At 42.2% G+C, this 15,322-nt stretch overlaps 1 protein-coding gene across 4 annotated transcripts in view; it reads right to left on the bottom strand.

Moving 5' to 3' along the window:
* The window catches only part of EEFSEC (eukaryotic elongation factor, selenocysteine-tRNA specific), a 387,397-nt gene extending 372,951 nt beyond the window's left edge, over positions 1 to 14,446 (bottom strand). The window contains exon 1 of one of the 4 annotated variants that reach the window (XM_090285918.1): positions 14,075 to 14,446. In XM_090285918.1, the coding sequence (XP_090142044.1) occupies positions 14,075 to 14,390 (316 nt within the window). In that variant the 5' untranslated portion in view covers positions 14,391 to 14,446. Of the gene's footprint in view, positions 1 to 13,733; positions 13,803 to 14,074 lie in introns of those variants that run through there. The other 3 variants (XM_090285916.1, XM_090285915.1, XM_090285919.1) reach the window with 3 other exon arrangements.
* Positions 14,447 to 15,322: the final 876 nt, after the last annotated feature.

Here is a 15,322-nt window from a genome sequence, read left to right as displayed (position 1 = left end):
AATCTTAACTGGTGGTTGGTGCTGCTAGGTTCTTCCCTAGCCTCGGGACTAGGAGCTCCTTGAAGACAAGCATGCCTGCACCTGCCCTCACTTTCAAAACAAATGCACAATATAGGTTTCTGAATAAGTGGTGAATACAAACCCAAGCATCTCCAGGGGAGATATGTAACAAAAAGAAGAGGTACTCTGAAGAGCACATACCCCCTCTGTTCAGCCTCAGGCCACACTGAAGCATGGCTCCACAGACGTAAGAGTCTCCCTGTTTCCAGACAAACCAGGAATCTAGGTTACTGTATAAGATCTCCTGATTTTTAAATGCTGATGAGTTTTTAATCTTTTTAAACTATTATATGGGCCATAAAGACATATTTGCAGGCCAGGCCCTGGACAAGACCCTAATGTGGGATAGGACCCTACCAAGGGAAGAACAGTCATATGATCCATCTACTGTCAAGCACTAAGGACAAAATGAGTAGATCCAGTAGGACAGGAGGGACTCTAACAGGCTATCAAGAAACAAGCAAATAACACTTGTTACAAAGCTACCACAGCCCAGATAATGTGTTGGGCACATTTAATCCTCTCAATATATATTCATGTATTTAATTCAACTCAACTCAATTTTTTGTTTAACTCAAATATTGTTGAGTAACAGTAATCCACAGAATGAGAGAAAATATTTGCAAATCATATATCAAATAAGGGACTGCTATCCAGAATACATAAAGAACTCTTAGAACTCATTAATAAAAACCCAGCCCTGGCTGATGCAGCTCAGTGGATTAAGCGCAGCCTGAAAACCAAAACATCACAGGTTCTATTCCTGGTCAGGGCACATCCCTGGATTGCAGGCCAAGTCTCCAGTTGGGAGCATGCGAGAAGCAACCAATCGATGTATCTCTCACACATCTATGTTTCTCTTCCTCTCTTTCTCCCTCCCTTCCCATCTCTCTAAAATAAGTAAATAAAATATTTTTTAAAATAAATAAATAAAGTGATGAGACAGGGCAATTTCTCTTAAAAACAAAGCCAAATAACCCAATTAAAATAGGGTAAAGGATCTGAATAGATAGTTCTTTAAAGGTATACGAATGGCCAACAAGAACATGAAAACATGTTAAACAACACTAGCTATCAGGGAAATGCAATGCACCCACTATGATGGCTATAACCCAAAAGACAAGCTAATAACAAGTGTTTGTGAGGATGTGATAAAATTAGAATCCTAATACATTGCTGGTGGGAAACTACAATAAAACGGTGTAGCTGCTGTGGAAAAAAGTCTGACAATTTCTCAAGTAGTAGAAATAAAGTTACCCTATGAGCCAGCAATTATCCTCCTAGGTCTATACCCAAGAGAATGAAAATATATGTCCACACAAAGATGTGTACAACAATGTTCATAGCAGGATTATTTATAATAGCCAAAAAATGAAAGGAATCCAAATGTCCTTCAACTGATGAATGAACTAAAAAACAAAGAGGTGGTCTATCCAGATAATGGAATACTAATCAGCCATGAAAAGGAATGAAGAACAGCTTGGGGAAGGGGAATGGGGAGTTACTGTTTAATGGGTACAGAGTTTCAGTTTTGTAAGATGAAAATAGTTCTGGAGATGAACGTCACTGAACTATAAACATAAACATGGTTAATGAAGATGGTAAATGTAATATAATGTGTACTCTACCACAATTAAAAATAAAAATAAACTTTCAAAAGAGGAATGAAGTATAATTCTTGCTACAATATGGAAAACCTTAAAAGCATTACAGTAAGTGAAAGAAGCCAGACAAAAAGGCCACATATTGTATGATTCCATTTACAGTATATGAAATGTCCAGAAAAGGCAAATCTATAAAGACATTAAGTAGATTAGTGTTTGCTTGGGGCTGGGGGAGAGGAGAATGGAGGGTGACTGCTAATGGGTATGGGCTTTCTTTTTGTAGTAATGAAAATATTCTCAATTTAGATTGTGCAACAGCTATACAACTCGGGATTGGCAAAAGTAGGTTTACAGTTGTGAGTACACGAAAGTTTATTTTTGTATTACTATTTATTTAATTATTGCATTATATATTTGTATTATTTGACTCATTATTATTATTATTTCATATCCTTACTTACGGCTCATCTTCTAGGTAATGATGGCTGGTAATTTAACAAACAACTGTAAACCTACTTTTGCCCACCCCTGTACTGAAAACCACTGAAGAGTACACTTGAAATAGGTGAATTTATGGTATGTGAATTATATCTCAATAAAAATGTTTTAAAACATTATTGAATATCTGTGTGTCTGGCCCATGGAGTAATTCATATGTCTCTGTCCCTGTAAAGCCCCCTGTGAGGCTAATGGTAACAACAACTGAAAAGCCAGCCTGCAGCAGTGGAGTGGAGGCATGAGGTGAAATAGAGCCCAGCCCATGAGGGCTCATTCCACTCCCCACTCCACTCCACCCTGAGGCCACCTCAAAAATGCCAGGCTCCACCTCACCAGAACCGAGGCCTCTGGATTACCCAAAGCACCAGAGCTACATATACCATCATCTTCATTCAGCACAGACACCAAGGCTTACCAAGGCTCCAGCCAACAAAGAATGACAGAGCAGAGGGGGAGGAGGAGAGGATATGACCTAGGGCTTACTTTATGAGTTGCTTCCTGGGATGCCTACTCAAATCTTATTCCAACCTGAATGGGATGACTTTGAAGAAAAACCCAAGAGAAACTCTGAGAGAAAACAAAGGAGATGCTAAGTGAAAAGTTTAAAAACAATTAATTTTAAATGATTACAGCTTTATTAAAAGCTATGGCTATAAGTTTCTTCTGACTTTGATTATAACCTTCCAGCAAAAATATCCGCCACAAGAAAGCAAAGTCTTTGCATTATTTCCCATTCCTAGCATGACTACAAAAATATTCTTTGATTTAACATTTGATATGTTTTGTTCTCAAGGGCAAGCCCCATGAAAAGAAAAAAGTTCCCCAACAGAATGAAATATGGTTACCTGTTTCTATTTTCTCTCCTGTTGGTTCATGCTCAAATATTCTGCATTAATTTAAACTCAAAGCTGCATCTCTGATATTGTGCTACTCCCACACTGTCACCCAAACTGAAGTAAAGTCACCCTGCTGTCCAACTCCAGGGGAAAATGCTGCAGACACAGCTCATCTTGAGTCTCCTAGAGATGGCCAAAGGCACTCCAACTTGGAAGGAGATTAAGTGAGGTCAGAAAGTGATAAGGTAGCAGACAAAACAGGAAAACTTGTATTTGAATAGAAGCACACTTGGTACTGAGGGAAGCCAACTTTGTACTGGACATAAAGAGGCTTTAAGAAAGTTAACACAAGAGACACCAATATTTGCCTCAGCTTCATTGGCTGTAGTGGCACTGGAGAGGGGGACATTCAGTTATGGTGCATATCTTTCAACAAAGAAGAAAAAATAAAAGGTAGCTTTCCCTAGGTGATCACGAAGGCTCAGGGAACCTAGGTCTGACAGATTCTAGAAGCTAAAGAAGTTAAAGGAAGCATTTCCACTTATATCTGCTCCTTTAAATACTCAATATTAAATGCCTCAATATTTTAAGACAAACATATATGAATACCATAACGTAACACACAATGTATTCTATGCAGATTCATAAAAAGACTAGGGACAAAGAGAACCAGGTTGGTTGGTTTTGCATTAAAATAACACCCAAATTCCTTGGGTGGCCAGGCTCCCAGTTTATTATAGCTGCTTGTGCTGCACGGCTTTCTGGGCATTACATATAGATGCTTAAAGGTTACTATAAAAAATCTAGTTGAGGCCCTGGCCAGAGGGCACAGTTGATTAAAGCGTTGTCCCACTATGCCAAGATTGCAGATTTGATTCCTGGTCAGAGTGTTACAGAATGGGGGGTCTCCAAAAATCCCCAGAGCCTGCGGGTTGGGGTATGGGGAAAGGAAACAGCTTTTAAAATGCCTTCACATGCCTGTGGATAGTGGCTAGAGTGTTATGCAAATGGCTTTGATTCTTCCAAAGCCCCAAGAAGATGGGAGGGGTTTTGACCATGGAATGGTGCTGAAAGAGCTCACAGAGTCTACTCATGGTTCTGTGAATGGTCAGAACTGGTTACCATGCCCCATTGCATCACAGGATGCAGTCAGGAATTTAAAAATAAGCATCAGACATTTCAGGGAGAGAACATCATGAGGCTTTGAAAGGAAAGGGAGAACTCCATGCAGTTTACAAGGAGGCTGGGAACTCCACGTGGTTCTGCATTAAGAGCTGGAGGGCACCACAACACAGGCAAAACCTCCCCAGTCAGGATCGAATGACTGGGAGCTGCTGGTAAAGCTAAACTGTGTCCGGAAAGTAGGAAAACTGTATCTCTGACTTTTCTAAAACTAGGCTGGTTTGGTAGAGTGAGACAGAACTATGTATTTGTGGGTGTTTTAAAGAAAATAAGACTTAATGGCAAAAATCCACAAATAATCTAAATCTATATAACCATTAAATAATTCTTTTTCTTTTCACTAAACTCTGGTATTGAGAGTTATGCTTCTGGCGGCGGGCAATCGGACCCCTAATAACTGAACAGCCCGTGGGTCCTGTTTCAATCGGAGCAGCCTATGGATTCTGTTACAATCTGGTGCCCAAACATGGGTTTTAATAATTGCCCGTGGCAGGTCGACCCCCTTAGGAGACACCTTCTGAGGGTGCCAGCTGCCTAAATACGCCTGGAAGGTGAAAAGAAAACAGAACTGAGAAGGGATTAGAGAAGTAAGATTGTTTGGCTAAAAAATTTATTTTTGAGCATTTCTGAAATAATGGAATCGTGGATGCTAGATTTGTTTGTCCGATCAAGAGTACTCCTGGGAATAATAGAATTATAGATGCCTAAGTGTTTTCTGGTCCTTGGGATTTTTCTGGTTATAGCCATTGGTATGTATGTCTGGGTCAATAAAAGCAGTTCCGGGCAAATCCCTGAGGGCAGCCCAGCTCAAGGTACCAGTTGCCAAGAATGCCACAATGGTGTAAGAAAACAGGTTCAGAAAAGGAGGGAACCCCTAGGCTTTTTGAACCGAACCCACATGCAGGTTGCGGATCAAACACTGAGCCTCATGGGTGCACTGCCATTTTGGGTAAGCCATGTGAGTGCTCCACCACGGTGGACGAGTCATGTGGGTTTCCCACCATCTTGTGGGTGGTACATACAGATGCCACCATCTTTGAAGATGCTGCATGTTACACTGCCACCATCTTAGAAGTGGGCAAAATGGTGGGTTAGGTATGCTCTTCAGGTGATGTGCTTTGTTTGCAAAATGGTATATGTCTAGACATTCAGGTCTTTACTACATGACAGGGTGTTTGCAAGGTCTAAGCTTCAGAAAACTGCAGGATATCTCTACAAATCTAGGGAACTTTGAGCTATCAAATACTGAGTTTGAGTATAGTCCTTTACAGTGTGGAAAAGAACAAAAATTGGAAATGGGTTATGGTTAAATCTGAATGGGTAAATATATGGAAAAGTTGTGAAAGTTTTGAAACCTAGGAAGAGGAAACCTCAGCTACTTGTGGTCTGATTGTATGGTTATTGTACTCTGTATAGGTATTGGCCATATAATCTAAAAGGAAAATTGAGGTTTCCCAGGGAAAGGTAAAAGTTCACATGTGAGAGAGTGAACAAAAGAAAGTATAAGGCATGGAAATGCAATTTTAGTGAATATTAGAAGGACAAGGATTTTCCTTCACACTATGTATTTTTCTTCCAACCTGATCTGTCCAGAATTTGGCAATTTCTTTGCATAAACTAATAAGACAAGTTATTAATAGAGGTATTGTTAACCAAACCTTGACTGGAATGTCATGCCTGAAAGAGGCATGCTTGGGCTCTGGTTATCAGAAAGCCCTGAGAAACTGGACTTGGCTTTTGAAGCTAAGAAAAGCCCATAAGGGAAAAGCCTGGTACCTTGGTTGGTTGTGCAGTTCACAGCAATCTTTCCAGGGAAGGAACAAAGGTTGCTTTCCTGAAAGATGGCTAGAAGGAACCTTAAGGCACAATGGAAAATCGAAGGACTTGGAAAAAGCACGTGTTTACAGGAAGGCTGAATGGCAAGTGTGTGGCTCAGCTTCTGTACCCTGATGGGCAGACTAACAGTCAGCATGAAGGTTTCTTGTATAAGTTCCAGCAAAGCAGGCTTAAAGATCATATGCGGTCAATCACTGCTCTTGTTGTATTTATGCAAATGAACAGGCTAAATCAAAACTGGACTTAATGCAGTCCCTTTACTGACAAAGAGCATAATCTTAAGGATAAAAATCATGACTCAAGGAAAATAACAATGCTCAGTGGTAGACTATAAATTAGTGCAGCTAACTGTCTATAAAGTTTATTTTCATTTAAAGTTTGTTTTCATTTGAAAGTTAAACCAAATCTGTGACATTATCAAAGATGCTTAATTTACAGGCAAGAAGAATGTCAAATACCTTGCAATTGGATGTTTTCCCAATAAGACAGTCTCTCAGATTTAGAGACTGGTTTGTGAATTGTGTTATGTGAATTAATATGTGTGTTCTTTCTGTTTTCATAGGGCATAAGCCTATGATCTCATTACCTAGTGATTGTCTGTACATATAGGCCTCACTTAAGAAGCCCATCTGCATTGCCGCCTCCTGAGATTCAACAGTTTGGCTGAACTAAGTGGTTGGGTTGGTGAAGTACGGGGTGGTTTGTGGGCTTCACTTTAAAATTGGTCTCTCTTTCTATCCTAATGGCTTGAACAAAAAGGGGCCCAGAGGTCTGAGAGGGGGGAAATCCTAAAATATACCCCTCAGCCCAAACTAAGTATAGTGGGCAAAAGGATTTTGGACAGGTGTGACATGCCCTGCACACCTTCCTCCAAAAAAGTCATTCTTTTTCCTAATGTGGGACACTGAAAAATTATTCCCTGCCTTTTGTCATCTAGTAGTTATGGTTTTAATGATGCCTTTTAACCCTGTTGCCAAATCTGTTGCCCCCAGAATACAACAAGGATGCCAGTTTGTTCAGCAGTGCCAACCCTTGGAAACAAAGCATGCCACAGCTTGAGGACAGCCAACTGACCTGGAGTCTGCAAGATCCTTCCCCATGTGGGAAGGCCACCATCCCCCTCCACCCCCACTCTTATTAGGGATTTCTAGGCCCAAGGGTAGGTAGGACGAAAACCATGTCCAGCTTGAAGCAGCTAGAGGAGCACAAGACCTTCGCCCATTGTCTTTTATGAAATTATAAAGGGTCTTAAGTCTGAGGGGGGGAATTGTTACAGAATGGGGGTCTCCAAAAATCCCTAGAGCCTGCGGGTTGGGGTATGGGGAAAGGAAACAGCTTTTAAGATGCCTTCACATGCCTGTGGATAGTGGCTAGTGTCTTTGTTACGCAAATGGCTTTGATTCTTCCAAAGCCCCAAGAAGATGGGAGGGGTTTTGACCATGGAATGGTGCTGAAAGAGCTCACAGAGCCTACGTATGGTTCTGTGAATGGTCAGAACTGATTACCACGCCCACTGTGTCACAGGACGCAGTCAGGAATTTAAAAATAAGCATCAGACATTTTTAGGGAGAGAACACCATGAGGCTTTGAAAGGAAAGGGAGAACTCCATGCAGTTTACAAGGAGGCTGGGAACTCCACGTGGTTCTGCATTAAGAGCTGGAGGGCACCACAACAGGCAAAACCTCCCCAATCAGGATCGAATGATTGGGAGCTGCCAGTAAAGCTGAACTGTGTCTGGGAAGTAGTTAAACTGTACCTCTGACTTTTCTAAAACTAGCCTGGTTTGGTAGGGGGAGGCAGAACTATGTGTTTGTGGGTGTTTTAAAGAAAATAAGACTTAATGGCTAAAATCTGCAAATAATCTTAATCTATATAACCATTAAATAAACAATTCTTTTTCTTTTCACCAAACTCTGGTATTGAGAGTTATGCTTCTGGCGGCGGGCAATCGGGTTCTCTTTCAATTGGAGCAGCCCATGGGTTCTGTTACAAGAGCACATACAAGAATCAACCAATGAATATATAAACAAGTAGAACAACAAACATGTTTCTCCCTTTCTCCCCCTTTCTCTCTCTCTCTAAAAATCAATTTTAAATATCTGGTTGAAAACACATAGGTTAACACACACAAAAACCCTGCTTCATGTGTGCAAGGAGAGTATTTCAGACAGACTGCAGGCACACCCCTTAATAAGAAAGGACAAAGGGACAAGCACTTTTTCCACATTGGCACCAAGAGCTCAGAAAAACAGAGAAAGCAAAGTAGCTTGTTTTTACAAAGAATGTTCTCTCCCAGGCTACAGAGACAAAAATTCCCAGGGGCTGCTCTGTTTTTCCCTCTAAAGAGAGTAACCCTGATTAGGCTTACAAGGCTTTGGCAGCTCTCATCAGCTGTGGCCAGGGGGATCTGAGAGGGTCAAAGCCATGTAGGAAGTATCACTTAAATGTTAGGCACAGGAAGCAAGAGATCAGGGCGACAAGTAGTGGCAGAAGGGCTGCTATTCATTAACCACCAGAACAAAACACCAGGAGACAATACACTGTTAATCCTAGCAGCCACCAGAGGATATAAATTGTCAAACCAATATACCAGCATTTCTCAGCTCTCCTCTTTCCTGCCACAGTTAGATTAAGAATGGGTCCAAGTCCTTTATCCCCACCCAAATCTTTAAAACATACATTACTGAATCTTTTTGTAGTTCTAACCCTGAAAGATTTATACTCTGAAATGGATTAGAGAAAAATACTGCCCTAAAACCCCACTACAGGGGACTGGAGGAGACAGGTACACTTTGTCATTCATATTGAGAATGCCCAAGTAGGGCTGTGTGATCAGATCAACATGGATTCATACAGGGCTCTGACACTTATGAACTGTGTTTCCTGACCTCTCTGGGCCTCTATGTCTCCTTCTGTAAAATGGGAATATCATGTCTTACCTCAAAGAATTGCTGTAAGGGTTAAACGAAAAAAGTAAGCATAACGGTAGGACTAAATAAATGCTAAGTACTGCAGTCACTATTACCCACAGCACCACTTAAGAGTTTTAGCTATGACCATGTATATCAAGGAAATAAAACCCAATTTCCTCTAAGTTAAGAATAAATTATTTTGTACATGAAATTATTTGGGAAGGGAGAAACACAATTAGAGAGCTGGCTTTAAGAGACATTAAATTTCAGAGATATTATCATGGAACTCAGACAACAGTACTAATATCCTTCTACTGAGAATGTGTTCAGCAAGTGGTCTAAATTATTCACAGTAGGCCGGGAACTCTAACAAGAGCCCAAATTCCAAAAATCCCAGGTACAGTTGTGGGATCTGCTACCAGTAGGAGTCATTGCCCAACGGTCTTTCATATTTCTAAAGCTTGAGCCTGATCACGTCACAAACCTGCTTTAAAAGTCTCCCAGTAACCTTAAGAGAAATCTAAACTAAGGGGCTAATCTAAGCCCAACACTTACCACTCTATAGGATCTGGCCCACCAACCCTTCTGTCCATCTTCAGCACACCTCCTTACACATCACGCTGATTTCCAGCTACACATAATGCTAGCAGTTATCTCTGATCCTAAACAGACGAGAAAGCCGGTTTAAGCCTCAAAGCTTTGCCCGGGTATTCTCTCTACTAGAAAAGCTCTTCTTTCCCTTTCATATCCCACCCTCTTCCCAAAAAGTAAGTTATTCCAGCTTTTGTCCTATATGCAAAGAGCTCTAATAGGTCACTCTGCACATGGGACAGTGCCCCTTCCCCAGTTCTGCTGTCAGGTCCTAGAGGGAGGGAAAAGAATCAACCTGTATTATGTATCTATTACAAGCCAGGCCCCATACTGATTGCTTTCTGCTCACTATAACCAGCTAGCCCAGGAGCTGGTATACAGCTTTATTCATTCAGAATTTACCAAGTGCCTACCACACCCCAGGCTCTGGCCCAAGAAGTTAGAATATGCTGCTGAACAGGATAGACATAGTCCCTGCTCTGCTCTCATGGAGATCAGAGACAATCGACAAGTATATACAAAAAGAGTATCAGATAGTGAAAAGGGATATATAGAATAAAACAGAGACATGAGAAAATATGATAGGGAGAGAGGTAGGGACACTTTAGATAGGTAGATCAGAGGCCTCTCTGAGGAGGTGACATTCAAACTGAGATATAAACATGTACCACATGTACTAAACAGGGAACAGCAGGTGCAAAGACCAGCCCATTCAATAAATAGAATTAAGACCAGTGTAGCTGAAGTTAAGAGGAGGAAGGGATGAAGCTTAGAGGAAGGTAAAGGCCATACCATAAAGAGGGTCTTTCTTCCTGTGGCTACAGAGGAAGCTGGATTTTACTCTAAGCACAATGAGAAGCCACTGGAAAGTCTTGAAGCTGAGGGTTGACATGATCTGGTGAACATTTGTAAGAGGAGTACACTGCCTACTGTGTGAGGGATGAATTAGAGAGAAGTGCAAGTGGCTAGCAGAGGAAGAACAAAGTCAGAATTGTAGGAGCCCAGCTGCCACAAACCAGGATTTGGCCTCTGGAGACATTTGAAGAAGGCAAAGATATCTATGGGTTTACGGATCATGAAGATAACTAAAGGTATTGACCAGATCCAGGTTAAGGGTAGAAGAGTTAGGCTCCAACACCAGCCAAGGGTATTTTACTTTCCAAGCTTTTTCCTCATTTGAAAAATAGGGCTACACTCCCACCACATGCCCACCACTTGGGGTTGTTGCATAGTTAGTATCAAATTCTTAGCAATAGGCCTGGGCCAGAGCAGGGCCTGAAATGCAAGCATCCTTCTCCTCAAAAGAAAAAAAATCTATATTCTCATTTCCCTGAAAAGGAGTGTGGGAATCTGACCTATTAAGGAAAAATAGTAGCAGCCATGGTCTCACCATTCCAATGTGCTCAGGTCACATTTTAATATCTGTAAGAAAGAAAATCTCACTCAGGATGTGAAAGAAAAGTAAAAAGAGCCATAATGTACATGTAAGAGAAAAATTCCTCTTCTTTCTTTCTACAATTTTATAGTCTAGACCAAGGAGTTGACAAATTCTTGGGGGCACTGGGTATACAGGACAGGCTAGTATCTGAAAACTTTTTGTCCTATGAAGAGCTTCTATATAAAAGTATATGTTAGAAGGGGGCAGGAGCAGTATAAAGTGGCCTGGAGAAGCATGGGAAAGACCTCAAGATTTGCAGTGAAGCAGATCTGGGCTGTGCTACTTACTAGCAGCCCTACTAAGTCCCAATTTCCTCAACTGTTAAATGGTAACCACCACGCTTCTTGTAGGGTTTGCCCGGGAAGTGGCAAACACGCCAGAAAAGCAATACCAATAAAAACCTTTGTATTGGGTTGGCCAAAAAATTTGTTTAGTTATTTCTGTACAATGGCTCTAGTAATACTTTGTTGTCTTTAACTTCATTCAAAACAATTTTGTTAGACTGTATTGTGACAGCTGTCATATCAGTGTGCATTAAAAAAACCTTATCAAAACTGGTGAATTTTTGTGCAGCCATTTTAATATTGAAGGTGGAAGAAAATACGTAACATTTTTGGCATATTATGCTTTATTTTTTCAAGAAAGGTAAAAACACAACTAAAATGCAAAAAAAGATTTGTGCAGTGTATGGAGAAGGTGCTGTGGACTGATAAAACATGTCAAAAGTGATTCATGAAGTTTCACAGTACTATTGACATTTTGGCCAAATAATTCTTTTTTGTCTCATGCATTGGAAAATGTTTAGCAGCACCGCTGGCCTCTATCCACTAGAAGCCAACAGCAGGAGATAGCCAATACTCAAAATATCCAAACCAATAAAGTTATTGGGGAAAATGAAAAATATGTCTTTTATGTTATGGAAAACACTAAACCAACTTTTTGGCCAACCCAGAAGTTACTACATTCAGCCACTGTTCAGAAGGTCCAGAATTAGGTTCAAAGGTCAAACAGTTAGTAAAGGTAAAAGCCAGGTCCCAAGCCCAGTTCTGACTCCAAAACTACATCCTTCACAACTTGACTATGCTATTTACTAAATAAGACTAAGAATTTGCATTCTCATTTTTTTTTAAACCTGTCTCTTCCAACTCTAACCTAGAATGGCTCAGAGTACATGTCTTAAAATGTATTTGGATGTGACAAAACAGAATTGAGTTATAAGGGAAGGGCAAGAGTAGAGAAGATCACGTGCCTCTTATATTCATCTAATGACTGAAATATAGCTTGAGTAGAATACTTTAGGCAGCATGACCTTGGACAGATCCCCTCTCCTCTTTGAGCCTCCATTTCCTCTACTGTAAAATGGGGAAGTTATCGCAAACTGCCTACAGCATAGAACAGTTAAGCAGTAATAATGATCAAAGTACTTAATACTCTCATCACTATATTATTGGACTTGGCATGCTCAGGGATAAAATAGGCTATCTGTCACCAGGTCAATAAAATCACAGCCCAAGACGGACCACATGAGGTTCACGTCAGAGTCCACACAGATGAGTCAGGATCTGTACCTGGTCCAATCAGTCCTCCTGAGAACATATCTCTACAAACCCCCTTCAACCCCTGCCTGCCTGGCCCTACAGCACCAGCAAACCAGCTGCCTGATGGTTGGGAGGGTCCTGGAAGGACAGGCTCTGTAAAGTCTTCAAGATGCCACTGATGATACAACTGGTGACAGGTGGAAACCTGCAGTGGCTCCACTTCTGTCTCTTCTTGTTCTCCTCCCCTCCTAGGACCTTCCAAAATTCTTTGATTTATTTCAAATCTATGTCTATACCACTGTTTTTCATCCCTTTTAATGTATCTTTGAAGATGCTTATAAAACTGAGGAGTAAACATCTTCAATAAAAAGAAATCATCTACCCAATATATATTCCTACACGTCTTTGTATGTGTAGAGACTATCACTGGAAGAAAACACAAGCAAATGGAAAACAGAATTTAACCAGGTACTTGGGTAAGCAGAGGAGACTTCTTTTAGCAGTATGCCCTTTTGCGCCATTTGTTTGTATTATTTCATCATTTTTCTCTAAAAACAAAACAAGTTTTAAAGCCCTGTCCATCGACTTCAGTGTAGTAAAATGGGTCTGGAAAAGTAATCCACCAAGGTTTAAGTGGCTTTCTCTGGAGAAACAGGAGGGGTAAATAGGGAACTTTTGCCTGGTTTGTAATGTTCTAGTTCTTCACAAGTAGAACATATTCATTTACTACCTCTATAATTAAAAATGAATTAAATGGTACGTCTCAGGAGGGCATTTCAGCAATACACATGACTGAAAATACACATGCCCTCTGCCCCTTGCCAATTCAGTTCTAGGAGTTTAACCTACAGATATACTAGCACACCCACCAAAGACTCCTCTTCTAGAAAATTCACTGAGCATCATTAGCAAACACTAGAAATGACATAAATGTCCATCATTAAGATATAGTTAAGACAGTGTTGATACAAGTGTACAATGGACTTTTATGAGACCTTTTAAAGAGAATGATGTAGCTTTGTATGTAGATATGCTGAGTAAAATACTGTATATGTTGATACCATTTTGTAAAAAAAAAAAAAAAAAGAGGGGGAAGAAAAATGAGGATATAGATATACAGATATGAGTTTTTCTGAAATGATACACAAGAAACTGAAAACAGTGGTTGACTCCAAATGAGAACAAGGTTGACCAAAGGACAGGTGAGTGGAGATCTTTTCGTGACACTTACTTATACCTTTTTTGTAGTCTTTCAGTTTTCTCAGTTCGTGTACTGCCAACACATCTTGATTTTTTTAAAAACACAAAAACACTTTTTTTTCTTTCTTTCTTTTTTTTAAGGAAAGTACCTTCCTACCCGATTGTGCTGGGTGAGGAAAGCTTCCTAGTCAACCAGCCACGAGTTCGAGCCCCAAAGCCTCCGTTCACTTGTTGAGGGACGTTAGGAGACTCGCCTCTGCCTCGCAGGACCTCGGTGGCCCCACTTTTTAAGAGAGGTAACCTCCCTTTCCCAGCAGCGCAGCCGGGCTGCTCCGCCCCGCGTCAGCGAGCCCGGCGCCCGCCCAGGCCCCCGCTCACCGCCAATGATGGTCCGGATGAGGGAGGCGTGCCCGGGGCAGTCGACCAGCGTGACCTGAAGCTGCGGCTCGCCAGGACCGGCCCCGGCTTCAGGCGCCGGTTGGAGCTCGGGGACCGCGCGCCGGAGACGCGCGGGCAGCGGCACCGAGAAGCACGAGAAGCCCAGGTCGAGCGTGATGCCACGCTCACGGCTCTGAGGCTGCTTGTCGAAGGCGGCGGTGGAGGCCGTGGTGCTCAGCGCCCGCGCCAGCGCCGTCTTGCCGCTGTCGATGTGGCCCAGCACGCCCACGTTCACGTTCACCCGCCGCCCTGCCATTACGCCGCCACCTCGAACACCCGCCGGCTCGCCCCTCCCGCGGCCTTGGCCGCAGTCCTACCGCGTAAGCTGCCCCCGTCCGCCGCCCGGCCCCCGGCACGCCCGTTCCGGCCCCGAAGTTTCCGCCTTCCAGGCACCTGCGCGGGAGGTGGGTGCCCCAGGGACGGGACTCGACCAAGGCCACCGACTGGAGGCCTGCTCTCAGCTGGTCCCTCCTATCTGAAGCTTGGAGAAGCCCAACATTGGGGAATCCGTCCATCCTTCCTGTCATTTACCCGTTCACGTCAAGCGGGTATGGGGCACTCTTCCTGATGCTGGGGGTGGGGGTAAAGGTCACAAACAGGTGAACTAATGACTGAACCAGACCGGTTCAGAGAGTGAGAAGCCAGCCCTCTAGGGAAAATAAAAGCAGAGATTTAAAAGGACTAGAGCACCAGGGGAAGGGAGGACTGTGGGTGGTCAGAAAAGGCTTGTCAGAGTTGCTGTTTGAGCTGAGGCTCCAAGGTTGAGAAGGAACCAGCCCTGGGAAATCTGGGAAAGACTGTTAGAAAATGGGAGAGAATGACTCAGGAATTCTCACCCTCGGAGTCTATAGCCTGCCTTAAGAGCGACTGCAAAGCTCCAAAATTGTATGTAAAATATCGTGCTTATGTGCATGTGCTGGAGAGAGAGTCCATAACTCTCACTAAATTTTCAGTGTCTAGAATAGTAAAAACAGTGGTCAACAACAGATTTACTGGCCAGGCAGGTAACTCAAAGGAGAGAAAGTAGCAGTGTTTAAGGTTCCAGAGCATAGTAGAGACTGTAAAGAAGTGGAGAGCACAGATCCAGTCTAAAGGAGAAAGCCATTGCCTAGCTTCAGTCAATTGATACCAGGCAGGACTAATAGCCCAACATTGCCTGATCTTACCATTTTTCAAGAGAAGAGAGTG

Source organism: Furipterus horrens, unplaced genomic scaffold (assembly GCF_987537825.1).
Source record: "Furipterus horrens unplaced genomic scaffold, mFurHor1.1.pri manual_scaffold_8, whole genome shotgun sequence".
Taxonomy (NCBI): Eukaryota; Metazoa; Chordata; class Mammalia; order Chiroptera; family Furipteridae; genus Furipterus; species Furipterus horrens.
This window is presented reverse-complemented; position numbering and strand designations above follow the sequence as displayed.